Here is a 16,815-nt window from a genome sequence, read left to right on the forward strand (position 1 = left end):
GATCACAACCAGACACAGTGAAGACATCTGCCCTTGCGCTATGTTACTCTGCTGCTGAGTATGCCCAATGTGGAACACATCTCACCACGCTAAAACAGTGGATGTGGCTCTGAATGAGACATGCCGCATTATCACGGGGTGTCTGCGCCCCACACCACTGGAGAAATTACACTGCTTAGCCGGTCTTGCACCACCTGACATCCTCCGGGAAGTAGCAACCAATAGTGAAAGGACCAAGGCAGAGACATCTCCAGCTCATCCCTTGTTTGGGTATCAGCCAGCACGCCAACGACTTAAATCTAGACATAGTTTTCTTAGATCTACAGAGACACTCGCTGGAACATCCCAGCAAGCGAGAATCCAAAAGTGGCAGGCCCAAACCCAGCACCTCAATCCATGGGTGATACCAGATGAGAGACTCCCCCCTGGGCACACAGAAGACTGGGCGACTTGGAAGGTGCTGAACAGACTGTGCTCAGGCACCACGAGGTGCAGAGCCAATCTTAAGAAATGGGGCCACACAGTGGAGTCCATGACATGTGAATGTAGAGAAGAGCAAACCACTGTCCATCTGCTGCAATGCACCCTGAGCCCTGCCACATGCACAAGGGAGGACCTTCTTGTGGCAACACCAGAGGCACTCCAAGGGGCCAGAGACTGGTCAAAGGACATTTAACCAACTACCAAGTTTGCAAAATCTGTTTGTGTTTTTTTTCTTTTCTTTTTAATCTGTGTGTTTGTTTTGTTCTGTTAGAATTGTAATACAATGGTTGCTGATGACACGATAAATAAAATCAGCTCTAGATGATTAAATATGGTTTTTTTGTGGGCAAGCAGATGGTGACGACTGGATGTCATATGTTCTGTATCAGAAACTAGAGCTGATGTGGTTTATCCAATGCAATTTTCTTAATCAGCACCCCAAAGAAACAAACTGAATCCAAAGATGACCAAAAACCGATTCGTAGACGTTTTGGTACTAATGTTGAAGAGTGGTCCCTGGTCAAAGTAGTCCCTGGTCACAGTGGTCCCTGGTCAAGTGGTCCCTGGTAAAAAACACAAAGGTTGGGAACCACTGATCTACAATGTAAAATGAAGGCAGTTTGGCACCAGTGTTTCGGGAATAATCATTTCACAAAGTCTTAAGCCTCCTCTGCCAAAGATTTCCAAACTAGAACTCCCACAATCCCACAATGGGCCCACACTCTGTAAAACTACCACTCTCATTACTCCATAGCATCTACTGTGGCAGTTCAAGTGGTATCAAACTGCATTAACTCTACAGTGTAGCTGCAGCCTTACTCCATTATATGGCCTCAGTGGCATCATCAAATAACCAAATTTAATTGTATTGTCGAAGGCTTTCATGGCTGGAATCACTGGGTTCTTGTGGTTTTTTTCGGGCTATAGGGCCATGTTCTAGAGGCATTTCTCCTGACGTTTCGCCTGCATCTATGGCAAGCATCCTCAGAGGTGGTGAGGTCTGTTGGAAATAGGAAAATGGGTTTATATATCTGTGGAATGACTGGGGTGGGACAAAGGACTCTCTGCTGAAGCTAGGTGGGAATGTTTCAGCTGACCACCTTCATTAGCATTTGAAGGCCTGGCTGAGCCTGGGAAAATGTTCTGTTGAGAGGTGTTAAGATGTGCCTGGTTGTTTCCTCTCTGCTGTTTTGCTGTAGTAATTTTAGAGTTTTTTAATACTGGTCATTCCAGTCATTCCACAGATATATAAACCCATTTTCCTATTTCCAACAGACCTCACTACCTCTGAGGATGCTTGCCATAGATGCAGGCGAAACGTCAGGAGAACTGCCTCTAGAACATGGCCCTATAGCCCGAAAAAACCCCACAAGAACCCAAATTTAATTGGCTACATAACAAGTATGATATCATCCCATTATCCTATAATTGAACGTTGGGGAAGGACCATAAGGTAGAACTTGGCGGTGGGAAATGGTCAACGATGGACCCAAGCTCAGGAGAACCAACAAAACCTACAGTTGGGGTTTTGTTTTTTTTTTGAGGGAACATTTCCACACTACTGAAATTGTGCATTTCTAACCAAAAATCAGAGGAAAAAGCTTAATATGCTGTGCTCATAACCCCAAGTCTTCTCAACAGCAACATGTGGGATATAACCAAAGTTGTGAGAAAACTGGAAGATAGACAGAAAGAAACATTGAGGGGGGAAATCCACGGTGACAGAAAGAGACAACAGTGTTGGTGAGCCATCAAGTCCAAGTTTGTGCAAGTTCAGGACCAGCAGGAAAAAAAATACAACACGACAACAACAACAAAACAGAAGTCCCAGCGCCTGATCCCAGCGGATCATTTGAAAACGGACTGAAACGTTGGGCACTCTGGGCTCTTCATTTTCTTCATGAACTTCTTGAACTCCTTGTTCTTCTTGTCCCACTTGTGGATGGCCGTCAGCAGGTACTGGGTCTTCACCTTGCGGCCCATGATGAGGAAGTGGTTGTTGAGGTTGTCCAGCTGGTGGCAAGGGCAGTCCGCCCCGTTCTTCAAGTACAGCACCAGCTTCTTGAGGTCCTTCTTCTTGATGGTGCCCAGCTTCAAGGGCTTCTTCTTCTTGGGGATGATCTTCTTGTCTCCGTTTTCTTTTTTCACCTCTTTGATCTTCATCTTTAAAGCTGGAAGATGGAAGAGAGGACAGTCATGTTAGTCTCTCGTGAGGAAAATAGGTGACACACAGAGAACTACAGCCCAAGAACTAATGATGTTTTTGGAACTCCGTAACAGATCCAACACGGACCACTTATGATTTTTCCGAAATACTTTAGAATCAAAACGGGGGTCACGCGAATTTCGTTAAGACAAATGAAGCAGGGGTTTTTTTAGTCGTGCACACCCTTAATATGTTTTGGAAAGGCATAACCTTTGAGATCATAACCTTCTGGAAAAATGATGCCATAACCTTTTGGGAAATTGAAATCTCCATAACTGGGTTGTTGTAGGTTTTTTTTGGGCTATATGGCCATGTTCTAGAGGCATTCTCTCCTGACGTTTCGCCTGCATCTATGGCAAGCATCCTCAGAGGTAGTGAGGTCTGCTGGAACTAGGAAAATGGGTTTATATATCTGTGGAATGAACACGGTGGGACAAAGAACTCTTGTCTGTTGGAGGGAGGTGTGAATGTTTCAACTAACCACCTTGATTAGCATTTGATGGCCTGGCAGTTGTTTGGTGTGGCTTGTTGGTGCCTGGGGAAATCTTTTGTTGAGATGTGATTAGATTAGATTAGATTAGAAAAGATTGCCCCAGGCAGCAACAAGCCACACAAAACAACTGCCAGGCCATCAAATGCTAATCAAGGTGGTCAGTTGAAACATTTACACCTAGGTCCAACAGACAAGAGTTCTTTGTCCCACCCTGTGAAGCTGGCGGGGCCGAGAGCAAGGCCTCCCCAGACGATCTTAAACTACAGGGTGGAACGTAGAGGGAGATACGTTCGCACAAGTAAGCTGGGCCAGAAACATATAGGGTTTTATAGGCCAAGACCAACACTCTGAATTGTGCTTGGGTGTGCTGCTCATCTCCATTTTTAAGCCAAAGAGCATGTGTTATCCTTAGACACCTCCAAGGTCATGTGGCCGGCATGACTGTATGGAGCGCCGTTACCTCCCCGCTGGAGCCTAACTATTAAGCTACTCACATCTGCATGTTTTCGAACTGCTAGGTTGGCTGAAGCTGAGGCTAACAGCAGGAGCTCATGCCGCTCCCCGGATTCAAACCTGCAACCTTTTGGTAAGCAAGTTCAGCAGCTCAGCGGTTTAATCCACTGCTCCACATACAAATGGCATAATAACATAGTGTCCTTTTTATGAAGTGGTGAAATCAAAGTTTGGTTTTTGGAATATATATATATATATTCAAGCTGTGGATGGTTGAACTACTACCTATTGAACTTCTCACATCTGCATGTTTTCAAACTGCTAGGTTGGCAGAAGCTGAGGCTAACAGCGGGAGCTCATGCCGCTCCCCGGATTCAAACCTGCAACCTTTTGGTAAGCAAGTTCAGCAGCTCAGCAGTTTAATCCACTGCTCCACATACAAATAGCATAATAAAATAGTGTCCTTTTTATGAACTACTACCTATTGAACTTCTCACATCTGCATGTTTTCGAACTGCTAGGTTGGCAGAAGCTGGGGCTAACAGCGGGAGCTCATGCCGCTCCCCAGATTCGAACCTGCAACCTTTTGGTAAGCAAGTTCAGCAGCTCAGCAGTTTAATCCACTGCTCCACATACAAATGGCATAATAACATAGTGTCCTTTTTATGAAGTGGTGAAATCAAAGTTTGGTTTTTGGAATATATATATATATATATATATATATATATATATATATATTCATATTCAAGCTGTGGATGGTTGAACTACTACCTATTGAACTACTCACATCTGCATGTTTTTGAACTGCTAGGTTGGCAGAAGCTGGGGCTAACAGCAGGAGCTCATGCAGGATTCGAACCGCCAACCTTTTGGTAAGCAAGTTCAGCAGCTCAGCGGTTTAATCCACTGCTCTACATACAAATGTCATAATAAAATAGTGTCCTTTTTATGAAGCGGTGTAACCTATGTTTGGTTTTTGGAATTTAAATATATATATATATATATATATATATATATATATATATTCAAGCTGTGGATGGTTGAAGTGGTGAAATCTATGTTTGGTTTTTGGAATATATATATATATATATATATATATATATATATATATATATTCAAGCTACCTAATGAGCTACTCACATCTGCATGTTTTCGAATTGCTAGGTTGGCAGAAGCTGGGGCTAACAACAGGAGCTCACCCCACTCCCTAGATTTGAACCTGTGACCTTTCCGTCAGCAAGATCGGCAGCTCAACGGTTTAACCCGCTGCGCCACCATGGGCTCCCATGCAAATATATGTCTATGCAAATGTTTGGTATCCCAAAATCCAAAACACTTCGGGTCCCAAGAATTTGGGACAAGGGATACTCAACCTGTATCACTGAATGCTTGAAAAAAAATACATGCCTGATTTTTCTCCCAATGTCTATGAATGGCTCTGAAAGGAAAAGAGGGAGGGTTGATTCAATCGAGGCAGCCACGGCCCTGAGTTTGCAAGACCGTGGCAATCTCTCCTTTGCAGGGTCACCCGAAAACGAAGCCAATCCGATGACAAATCAAAAGGAACAACAAGGAAAGGGCAACTGCGCCTGCGGAGCTCCTGCGGGCCAAGAAGCCGGGAAACATCAGCCCCCGAGGGCCATCTGGGCTTGATCAACACAAGGAGCCAAGTGGCACTGAAAGGACCTTTTCCCAAAAAAATAAATAAATGTGCAACACATTGTCGTCATCTCGACCCCACAAAGTGAATTTCACCACAAACGAAGGCACAAAGCTGCAATCAATAACCCTGCGAAAGAAGACAGGGGATATTTTCCATTTCTGTCACTTCGGATTAGTTTTCCAGACCCATGAAGGACCGGCCATGGAATTGTTCCCAACACTTCTCCTTCGGGAGAGGAAGAGACCCAATGGGAGGTGCCCGACACAACTTTGCCAACATCGGCATACAAAGTGCCACAGCATGTCATCATCTGTGCGCATTCAGAAGATCTACAAGCCGACCAAGGGCAAGATGGATGGATGGCGTCCTTGAGGTGACTGGACTGACCTTGAAGGAGCTGGGGGTGGTGACGGACGACAGGGAGCTCTGGCATGGGCTGGTCCATGAGGTCACGAAGAGTCGGAGACGACTGAACGAATGAACAACAACAACAAGCCACTCTAAACACCTTCACAGAAGCATACGAGAAGCTCGGCCTGTCATTGAACATTAAGAAAACCAAAGTGTTCTACCAGCAGTCACCAACCAATCCTTCTCCAATGCCAGAGATACAGCTTCATGGTGTCACATTAGAAAATGTTGACCATTTCCGCTCCCTTGGCAGCCTCCTCTCCACAAAAGTCAACATCGACACCGAAATACAACACCTCCTGAGCTCTGCGAGTGCAGCATTTTTCCGAATGAAGCAGAGAGTGTTTGAGGACCGGGACATCCATAGGGATACCAAGGTGCTTGTTTATAAAGCTATTGTCCTCCCAATCCCACTATAAAACCCTTTACGGCTCCGGCCCAGCATACCTGTCCGAACGTATCTCCCTCTACGTCCCACCTCGGAGTTTAAGATCTTCTGGGGAGGCCCTGCTCTCGGCCCCACCTTTATCACAAGTGAGCCTGATGGGCACGAGGGACAGGGCCTTCTCGGTGGTGGCCCCTCGCCTGTGGAATGCGCTCCCGGGGAAATTAGTTCATCAACATCCCTCCTCTCCTTCAGGAGGAAGTTAAAAACCTGGATTTGGGACCAGGCCTTCGGGTAAGCTGGCAGATGGACAAAGACAAAGACGACCAGAGTAGGAAAGGACAATGACAATGCTGGATGGATTATGGATTTATGAATCGGCGAACATTGACCACAAAATGATTTTATTGCTGTTATTGTATTGATTTGATTGTTTTAACTAGTAATAACTGTTGATGTTAAATTGTAAATTGTATATTGTGAATTGTTGGGCATCGAATTGTGCCTTTTGTAAGCCGCCCTGAGTCACCCCTAGGGGGTTGAGAAGGGCGGGGTAGAAGCACTCCAAATAAATAAATAAAAAATATATGCCTGTGAGACATGGACTGTCTACAGACGTCATATGCAACTCCTGGAACGATTCCATCAGTGCTGCCTCCGGAAAATCCTGCAAATCTCTTGGGAAGACAAGCGGACAAATTTCAACGTGCTGGAAGAAGCAAAGACCACCAGCATTGAAGCGACCAGACAAAGTGAAGACATCTGCCCTTGAGCTATGCTACTCTGCTGCTGAGTATGCATGCCCAGTGTGGAACACATCTCACCATGCTAAAACAGTAGATGTGGCTCTTAATGAGACATGCCGCATTATCACAGGGTGTCTGCGCCCTACACCACTGGAGAAATTACACTGCTTAGCCGGTATTGCACCACCTGACATCCGCCGGGAAGTGGCAGCCAATAGTGAAAGGACCAAGGCAGAGACATCTCCAGCTCATCCCCTGTTTGGGTATCAGCCAGCATGTCAACGACTTAAATCAAGACATAGTTTTCTAAGATCTACAGAGACACTCACTGGAACACCCCAGCAAGCGAGAGTCCAAAAGTGGCAGGCCCAAACCCAGCACCTCAATTCATGGGTGATACCAGATGAGAGACTCCCCCCTGGGCACACAGAGGACTGGGCGACTTGGAAGGCGCTGAACAGACTGCGCTCTGGCACCACAAGATGCAGAGCCAATCTAAAGAAATGGGGCTACAGGGTGGAATCCTTGGCATGCGAGTGCGGAGAAGAGCAAACCACTGACCACCTGCTGCAATGCACCCTGAGCCCTGCCACATGCACAATGGAGGACCTTCTTGCAGCAACACCGGAAGCACTCCAAGTGGCCAGATACTGCTCAAAGGACATTTAATCAACTACCAAATTTGCAAAATCTGTGTGTTTTTTTTCCTTTTTTCCCTTTTCTTTTTAATCTCTGTTATTTGTTTTGCTCTGTTAGAATTGTAATACAATGGTTGCTGATGACACGATAAATAAATAAATACTCCGAACTCAAGAACGGAAAACGGAATGTTGGAGGACAGGAAAAGGGATTGAAAGATGGGCTCAAAACCAACCTCAGAAACTCTGGCATAGACACTGAGAACTGGGAAGCCCTGGCCCTTGAGCGCTCCAGCTGGAGGTCAGCTGTGACCAGCAGTGCTGTAGAATTTGAAGAGGCACAAATGGAGGTTGAAAGAGAGAAATGTGCCAAGAGGAAGGAGCGTCAAGCCAACCCTAACCGAGACCGCCTTCCACCTGGAAACCAATGCCCTCACTGCGGGAGAAGATGCAGGTCAAGAATAGGGCTCCACAGTCACCTATGAACCCACTGCCAGGACACTGAACTTGGAGGACCATCATCCTCAGACTATGAGGGATCGCCTAAGTAAGTAAGTAAGTACAAAGTACCACGAAGCACCTTAAAGTCGAATGCATTGTATCATTGCCTAAGCTTTCTCCGGTCCAAATCTCACAAGACGCCTGGAGAAGATCACCCACAGCTTGGTCCTTAAGGATTGCAGGAGGCTAAAATTAGGCGTACGGCAAGGCTGCATCCTCTCACCCAACCTTTTTAACTTGTATGCAGAACACATCATGTGAGGATGTGCGGGGCTGGAGGAATGCAAGGCTGGGGTGAAAATTGCTGGAAGAAACATTAATAACCTCAGATATGCAGATGACACCACTCTGATGGCCGAAAGCGAGGAGGAGCTGAGGAGCCTTCTAATCAAGGTGAAAGAAGAAAGCGCAAAAGCCGGGTTGCAGCTAAACGTCAAAAAACCCAAGATTATGGCAACAAGAATGATTGACAACTGGAAAATAGAGGGAGAAACCGTGGAGGCCGAGACAGACTTTGTATTTCTAGGTGCAAAGATGACTGCAGATGCAGACTGTAGCCAGGAAATCAGAAGACGCTTCCTTCTTGGGAGGAGAGCAATGTCCAGTCTCGATAAAATAGTGAAGAGTAGAGACATCAGACTGGCAACCAAGATCCATTGCCTAGTCCAAGCCATGGTCTTCCCTGTAGTCACCTACGGATGTGAGAGCTGGACCTTAGGGAAGGCTGAGCCAAGGAAGATCGATGCTTTTGAGCTGTGGTGTTGGAGGAAAGTGCTGAGAGTGCCTTGGACTGCGAGAAGATCCAACCAGTCCATCCTCCAGGAAAGAAAGCCCGACTGCTCATTGGAGGGAAAGATACTAGAGACAACGTTGAAGTCCTTTGGCCACATCATGAGGAGACAGCAAAGCCTAGAGAAGGGAATGATGCTGGGGAAAGTGGAAGGCAAAAGGAAGAGGGGCCGACCAAGGGCAAGATGGATGGATGGCATCCTTGAGGTGACTGGACTGATCTTGAGGGAGCTGGGGGTGGTGACGGCCGACAGGGAGCTCTGGCGTAGGCTGGTCCATGAGGTCACGAAGAGTTGGAGACGACTGAACGAATGAACAACAACAACAAAATTAGGCAGAAAGTGATGTGGTCTCATGCCTTGGCTTGGAGAGGCTGTGTGTGATGGGAGGATGGGACGTCCAGTTCTCCGTCCTTGACTTAGATGCACAATGCATTAGTGCATGCTTATTTGCCAACTCAGTGGCAATTTTTTTTTTAAAAAAAAATTCTCTTTAAAGAAATTTAATAATAATAATCTATATAAATAAAAATGTAATGTTCGCTTTTATTTATGGGATTTACAGAACTCAAAAGCCACTGGACGAATTGACACGAAATTTGGACACTACACCCTAGCAGACCAACGAGTGATCATGACTCATGAAATCCACCCCCCAAAACAGTGGAAAGGACTCCCCCCCCCCCAAAAAAAAGCTAAATGATGAAAAACTAAATGACAATACCAAAAAAGGGAAGGAAAAGGGAAGGAAGGAAGGAAGGGGAGAAAGGGAATAAGAAAAAAAGAGAAAGAGGGAGGGAAAGAAAGAAGGAAAGAGAAGGAAGGAAGGAAAGAGGTAAAGAAGAAAGGAGAAGGAAAAGAAAAAGGGGGAAGAAAGGAAAAAGGTAGAGAAGGAAGGAAGGAGAGAAGGAAAGAAAAGAAGGGAAGGAAGGAAAGAGGGAGCGAAGGAAGGAGGGAAAGAAGGAAAGAAAGAGGAGAGAAGGAAAGAAAGAAGGAAGAAAAGAGGTAGAGAAGGAAGAAAGGAGAGGAAAAAGGGAAAGAAAAAGGGAGGGGAAGGAAGGAAAGAGGTAGCGAAGGAAGGAAGGAGAGAGAAAAAGAAAAAAAGGAAGGAAGGAGAGAAAGAAAGAAGAGAAAGTGGGAGGGAACATTGGGCACAGCGCGTGGTGGGTACAACTAGTCTATATAAATAAAAATGTAATGTTCGTTTGTGGGATTAACAGAACTCGAAAACCACTGGGGAAATTGAGACCAAATTTGGACACAAGACACCTAACAACCTAATGTATCTCCTTCACTCATAAAAACACAGAAAAACATAGCAGAAGGGACTTTAAAAGCCCCAGAAAGCTAAATGACGAAAAGGTAAATGACAATATGGAAAAAGGGAAGAATTAGGGAGTGAAAGGGAGAAAAAGAAAGAAAGAAAGAAAAGAAAAGAAAGAGGGAGGGAGGGAAAGAAAGAAGGAAAGGGAGAAGGAAGCATGGAAGCAAAGAGAGGGAGAAAGAAGGAAAGAGGTAGAGAAGGAAGAAAGGAGAGAAAGAGGGAGGGAAAGAAAAAGGGTGAAGGAAGGAAAGTTAGAGAAGGAGGGAAGGAGTGAAGGAAAGAAAAAGGGAAAGAAGGAAGGAAAGAGGGATCGAAGGAAGGGGGAAGATGTAGAGAAAGGGGGATGGAAGGAAAGAAGGAAAGAGAGAAGGAAGAAAAGAGAGACAGCAGAAGAGAAAGAAAAAGAGGTGAAGGAAGGAAAGAGATATACAAGGAAGGAAAAAGAGAAGGAAAGACGGGAAGGAAGGAAGGAAGGAAGGAAGGAAGGAAGGAAGGAAGGAAGGAAAGAAAGAGGGAATGAAGGAAGGAAAGAGGGAATGAAGGAGAGAAAGAGGGAAGGTTGGCCACAGCAACGCGTGCTGGGTACAGCTAGTCTATATAAATAAAAATGTAATGTTCGTTTGTGGGATTAACAGAACTCAAAAACCACTGGAGGAATTGTCACCAAATTTGGACGCAAGACACCAAACAACCCAATGTATAACCTTCACTCATAAAAACACAAATAAATACAGCAGAAGGGACTTAAAAAGCACCCAAAAGCTAAATGACAAAAAGGTAAATGACAATATGGAAAAAGGGAAGAATTAGGGAGTGAAAGGGAGGGAAAGAAAGAAAGAAAGAAAGGAAGGAAGGAAGGAAAGAGGGGGGAGGGAGGGAGGGAGGGAGGGAGGGAAAGAAAGAAAGAAAGAAAGAAAAAGAAAGAAAGAAAGAAAGAAAGAAAGAAAGAAAGGGAGAAGGAAGCATGGAAGCAAAGAGAGAAAGAAGGAAAGAAAGAGGTAGAGAAGGAAGAAAGGAGAGAAAGAGGGGGGCAAAGAAAAAGGAGGGTGGAAGGAAAGTTAGAGAAGGAGGGAAGGAGAGAAGGAAAGAAAAAGGGAAATAAGGAAGGAAAGAGGGAGCGAAAGAAGGGGGAAGATGTAGAGAAAGAGGGAAGGAAGGAGAGAAGAAAAGAGAGAAGGAAGAAAAGAGAGACAGCAGAAGAGAAAGAAAAAGGGGGGAAGGAAGGAAAAAGAGAAGGAAAGACGGGAAGGAAGGAAGGAAGGAAGGAAGGAGTGAAGGAGGGAAAGAGGGAAAGAAGGAGAGAAAGAGGGAAGGTTGGCCACAGCAAAGCGTGCTGGGTACAGCTAGTCTAAAGGTAAATGACAATACGGAAAAAGGGAAGAATTAGGGAGTGAAAGAGAGGGGGGGGGAAAGAAAGAAAGAAGGCAAGGGAGAAGGAAGCATGGAAGCAAAGAGAGAAAGAAGGAAGGAAAGAGGTAGAGAAGGAAGAAAGGAGAGAAAGGGGGAGGGAAAGAAAAAGGGGGATGGAAGGAAGGAAAGTTAGAGAAGGAAGGAAGAAGAGAAGGAAAGAAAAAAGGGAAAGAACCAAGGAAAGAGGGAGCGAAGGAAGGGGGAAGATGTAGAGAAAGAGGGAGGGAAGGAAAGAAGGAAAAAGAGAAAGAAGAAAAGAGAAACCGATGCCCTCACTGCAGGAGAACATGCAGATCGAGAATTGGGCTTCACAGTCACCTACGGACCAACCGACAGAACACCGACCTTGGAGGACCATCATCCTCGGACTACGAGGGATCGCCTAAGTAAGTAAGTATGAGGTTTCATTGGACAGGAGGCTAGTAAAGACCCTGTGAAACTACATCTCCTGTGATTCCATAGCCCTGAGCTATGACGATCAAAGTACTGTCAAACTACGTTAATTGTATACACCCCTCGACATCATGATGAACGATTCTGCCATCAACAGAGAGACCATCAAGCAATCCATCGGAGGAGGACTCTGGTCTTGGAAATCCGTGGAAACACGCCGTCCCCTCTCAGTCCCATTTCACATAACACAAGTGATGGAGCGGTCTTTAACTCCAGCCACTTTTCAGCTCCGACGGGATCTTGGCGATCGCTCTCTTGTGGGTCGGCCAAAGCAAACATCTTCCCTTTGTTGGAACCTCAGCTTTCTCATCGGCTTGGCACGCTCTTGAGCCTCCTCTCCCAATGAGGTTCCCAAGAGCATCCATGATTAGGAAGTTTGGAACCTAACCAAATCTATTGGGATTTTGTTATCCCCTCTACTTGACCCCAACCATCATGGTCACCCCCACCATCGTTCATCATTCACCCAGAATAAAGTTCTGCACAATCCAAACAATGCACAGCAAGTCCCCGAAGGGATGTCGTCAGCATGAGAAGAAGACAAAGGGAGTATGTGGGGAAGTGAGGGGGAAGCCACAGAAAATGGAGCCATAGACCTGCTTGTGTTTTGCAGTCTTCTGACCACTAGCTTTCAAGATTTTGGAACAGTTCTTCCAATAGGTTCCTGCTATGGCTTTTGACTTTGGAAGCAAGACTTCGGCATCGCCGTGACCAACCAGACCAGAAACACACAAGGATCCAGCTCAGGAAGGTAGGAACATGTGGGATCTTCAAGGGAGAGTAGCTATGGAGACATACATCTACAATCTTGGAGATGGAAAGGGATACAGAAGCCATCTAGCTCAAGCTTCTGCCATCTAGGAAGACGTGACTAAAGCATTCCTGAAAGATGCACATCCAACCTAAAGTTAAGAGGTCGTCGCTTTCAAGACAATCTATCGCAAACAGTTCTTACAGGCAACAAGTTCTTCCCAACATTGAGGTGGGATCTCATTACTTGCCATATGCACCTTCTGGTTTGTGTTCTCTGGGGCAGCGGAAAACAAGCTTACTCCATCATCTTCTCAACCTGGGGGGTCGGGACCCCTGGGGGGGGTCACAAGGGGATGTCAGTGGGGTCACCAAAGGCCATCAGAAAACACAGTATTTTCTGTTGGTCAGGAGGCTTCTGTGTGCCAAGTTTGGTTCAGTTCCATCATTTGTGGAGGTCAGAATGCTCTTTGATTGTAGGTGAACTATAAATCCCAGCAACAACAACTCCCAAAACTCAAGGCCTATTTTCCCCTACTTTCACTAGTGTTCATATTTGGGTATATTGAGGATTCATGCCAAGTTTGGTCCAGATCCATCATTGTTTGAGTCCATGGTGCTCTCTGGATGTAGGTGGACTACAATTCCAAAACTCAAGGTCAATGCCCAACAAACCCTTCCAGTGTTTTCTGTTGGTCGTGGAAGTCCTGTGTGCCAAGTTTGGTTCAATTCCATCATTAGTGGAGTTCAGAATGCTCTTTGATTGTAGGTGAACTATAAATCCCAGCAACTCCAACTCCCAAATGACAAACTCAGAAAGTGCACGCGAATGACTACAGCCGAGTGCCTTCAAATGAAGCAGAGAGTGTTTGAGGACCGGGACATCCGCAGGGAAACCAAGGGGCTTGTTTATAGAGCTATTGACCTCCCAACCCTGCTATATGCCTGTGAGACGTGGACTGTCTACAGATGTCACATGCAACTCCTGGAACAATTCCATCAGCGCTGCCTCTGGAAAATCCTGCAAATCTCTTGGGAAGACAGGCGGACAAACGTCAGCGTGCTGGAAGAAGGAAAGACCACCAGCACTGAAGCAATGGTCCTCCGCTATCAACTTTGATGGACCGGTCACATTGTCCAGATGCCCGACCACCGTCTCCCAAAGCAGTTGCTCTACTCCGAACTCAAGAACGGAAAACGGAATGTTGGTGGGCAGGAAAAGAGATTGAAAGATGGGCTCAAAGCCAACCTTAAAAACTGTGGCATAGACACTGAGAACTGGGAAGCCCTGGCTTTTGAGCACTCCAGCTGGAGGTCAGCTGTGACCAGCAGTGCTGCAGAATTTGAAGAGGCACGAATGGAGGGCGAAAGAGAGAAACGTGCCAAGAGGAAGGCGTGTCAAGCCAACCCCGACTGGGACCGCCTTCCACCTGGAAACCAATGCCCTCACTGTGGGAGAAGATGCAGGTCAAGAAGAGGGCTCCACAGCCACGTACGGACCCACAAGAACATTGGAAGACAATCCTCGAAAAACGAGGGATCGCCTAAGTAAGTAAATAAGTAGTAAGATGTTTTGGTGCTAAATTCGTAAATACAGTCATTACTTCATAACGTTGCCATGTACTTAACTGCTTTTTCTGTTGATTTGTTGTCAAACATGATGTTTTGGTGCTTCATTTGCAAAATCATAATGTAATTAAACGTTTAATAGGCTTTTCCTTCATCCCTCCTTGTTATCCAACATTTTTGCTTATCCAAATGGGCTCTACCAGCATGTTTATGTTGGAGAAGCCAGACTCGACTATAGACTGTGGAACTGATTCCATGCAAACCAAGTGCTCTTCCTATGGAAAGGAAGCCAAGCTTGGAAAAGTTCCTTTTGGGACTAGAATTCCCACTGTTGTTGTTCACTCGTTCAGTCGTCTCCGACTCTTCGTGACCTCATGGACCAGCCCAGGCCAGAGCTCCCAATCTTGAACCAGTCTCCTGTTCCGTGGTCAGTTCTGACTGTTGCTACTTGGTCCTTGGTCAGATTCCTCAGGAGAGAGGGAAGGGGGCTTGGGATGCCCATCCCACTAAGAACTTGCCACAATTTATGATGATCCACACAGTCAAAGGCTTTAGAATAGTCAATGAAGCAGAAGTAGATGTTTTTCTGAAACTCCCTGCCTTTCTCCATTCTCCAGCTTCCGGATATTGGCAATCTGGTCTCTGGTTCCTCTGCCTTTTCTAAACCCAGCTTGAACATCTGGCCACTCTCGCTCCATGTATTGCTGGAGTCTTCCTTGCAGGATCTTGAGCATTCTCTTCCTGGCATGAGGAGAAATAAGGGCCACTGTACGGAAGTTGGAGCAGTCTTTCGCATTTCCCTTTTTTGGTATGGGGATATAAGTTGATTTTTTCCAGTCTGATGGCCATTCTTGTGTTTTCCATATTTGCTGGCAAATGGCATGCATCACCTTGACAGCATCATCTTTTAAGATTTTGAACAGTTCGGCTGGGATCCCGTCGTCTCCTGCTGCCTTGTTGTTAGCAATGCTTCTTAAGGCCCATTCCACCTCACTCCTCAGGATGTCTGGTTCTAATTCATTCACCACACCGTCAAAACTATCCTCGATATTATTATCCTTCCTATACAGATCTTCTGTATAGTCTCGCCACCTTCTCTTGATCTCTTCAGCTTCTGTTAGGTCCCTGCCATCTTTGTTTCTTATCACACCAATTTTTGCCTGAAATTTACCTCCAATGCTTCTAATTTTCTGGAAGAGGTCTCTTGTCCTTCCTATTCTGTTGTCTTCTTCCACTTCCATGCATTGCTTATTTAAAAATAGTTCCTTATCTCTTCTGGCTAACCTCTGGAATTGCGCATTTAACTGGGCATATCTCCCCTTATTATCCCTGTTTCCTTTTGCTTTCCTCCTTTCTTGGGCTACTTCCAGTGTCTCAGCAGACAACCATTTTGCCTTCTTGGTTTTCTTTTTCTTTGGGACGTACTTTGTTGCCGCCTCCTGAACAATGTCGCGGACTTCTGTCCATAGTTCTTCTGGGACTCTGTTTACTAAATCTAGTCCTTCAAATCTGTTCTTCACTTCCACTGTATATTCGCTAGGAATGTTAGTGAGATCATATCTAACTGGTCTGTGTATCTTCCCTGATCTCTTTAGTTTTATTCTAAATTGAGCAATAAGAAGTTCGTGATCTGAGCTACAGTCAGCCCCAGGTCTTGTTTTCACCGACTGGATGGATGTCCGCCACCTTTGGCTGCAAAGCATGTAGTCAATCTGATTTCGGTGCTGACCATCTGGTGAGGTCCATGTGTAAAGCCGTCTTTTAGGTTGTTGGAAGAGAATGTTCGTTATACACAGCGAGTTTTCCTGGCAAAATTCTATCAGCCTGCGTCCCGCTTCATTTTGTTCTCCCAGACCATGCTTGCCTGTGATCCCAGAACTCCCACTATCCTAAGTTAATCATTGCTAATAATAGTACTTTCGAGACTAGGCATTTTCCATCTCTACAAATACCATCAAATGGATAATGCTTATTTTGGGCGATTGGAGAATCCCTAGGCAGCAGTGTGCCGGTTCAATGTAGCCTCACTTTTCATGGTTGAGGGATTCTGGGGGAGTTAGTGGGGGGAAATAGCGTTTTTCTCCCCAAACTGTGGCAATAGGCACTCTTTTATTAAAGCCAGCTTTCCCACAAAGGACAAGAGACCCTCTGCTTGACCCATAAGGAACGGAGGAAGCCGGGGAGGGGAGGAAGAAGGGATCCTCAGTCCAACTTTGCTATTCTTTCTCCCAAAAATAAGGGGAAGGGGGGAGAAGGAAACCTGCCAGAAGGCCCATTAGATATGTAAGACTAGAAGGCTGCAGGCAATGACCTGCCAGTCAAGAGGGGCAAGAAAACAAAACCACGTATTGATTTTACTCCAGTTTCCATTGCAACGTGAGACAGAATCCCACCGCTGAATGGCAGCAGCCAAATGAAAAGGTATCTTTCTCTCTCTCTCTCCAAGGAAGGCAAAGGGCACGAGGAATTCGTTCTGCAAAGCGGAGAGAAGAGGTGAGAGAAATCAGGGGAATTCGCCTTGCAAACCATTCCCGAGAAAGAG

At 45.7% G+C, this 16,815-nt stretch overlaps 1 protein-coding gene across 1 annotated transcript in view; it reads right to left on the reverse strand.

Annotated features, from left to right (window-relative positions):
• Positions 1-1,306: 1,306 nt before the first annotated feature.
• The window catches only part of SFRP1 (secreted frizzled related protein 1), a 59,578-nt gene continuing 44,069 nt past the window's right edge, over positions 1,307-16,815 (reverse strand). Inside the window, exon 3 of the mRNA XM_060787515.2 lies at positions 1,307-2,654. Coding sequence (XP_060643498.2) covers positions 2,332-2,654 — 323 coding nt within the window. The 3' untranslated portion in view covers positions 1,307-2,331. The remainder of the gene's footprint in view (positions 2,655-16,815) is intronic.

Source organism: Anolis sagrei, chromosome 7, assembly GCF_037176765.1.
Source record: "Anolis sagrei isolate rAnoSag1 chromosome 7, rAnoSag1.mat, whole genome shotgun sequence".
Taxonomy (NCBI): Eukaryota; Metazoa; Chordata; class Lepidosauria; order Squamata; family Dactyloidae; genus Anolis; species Anolis sagrei.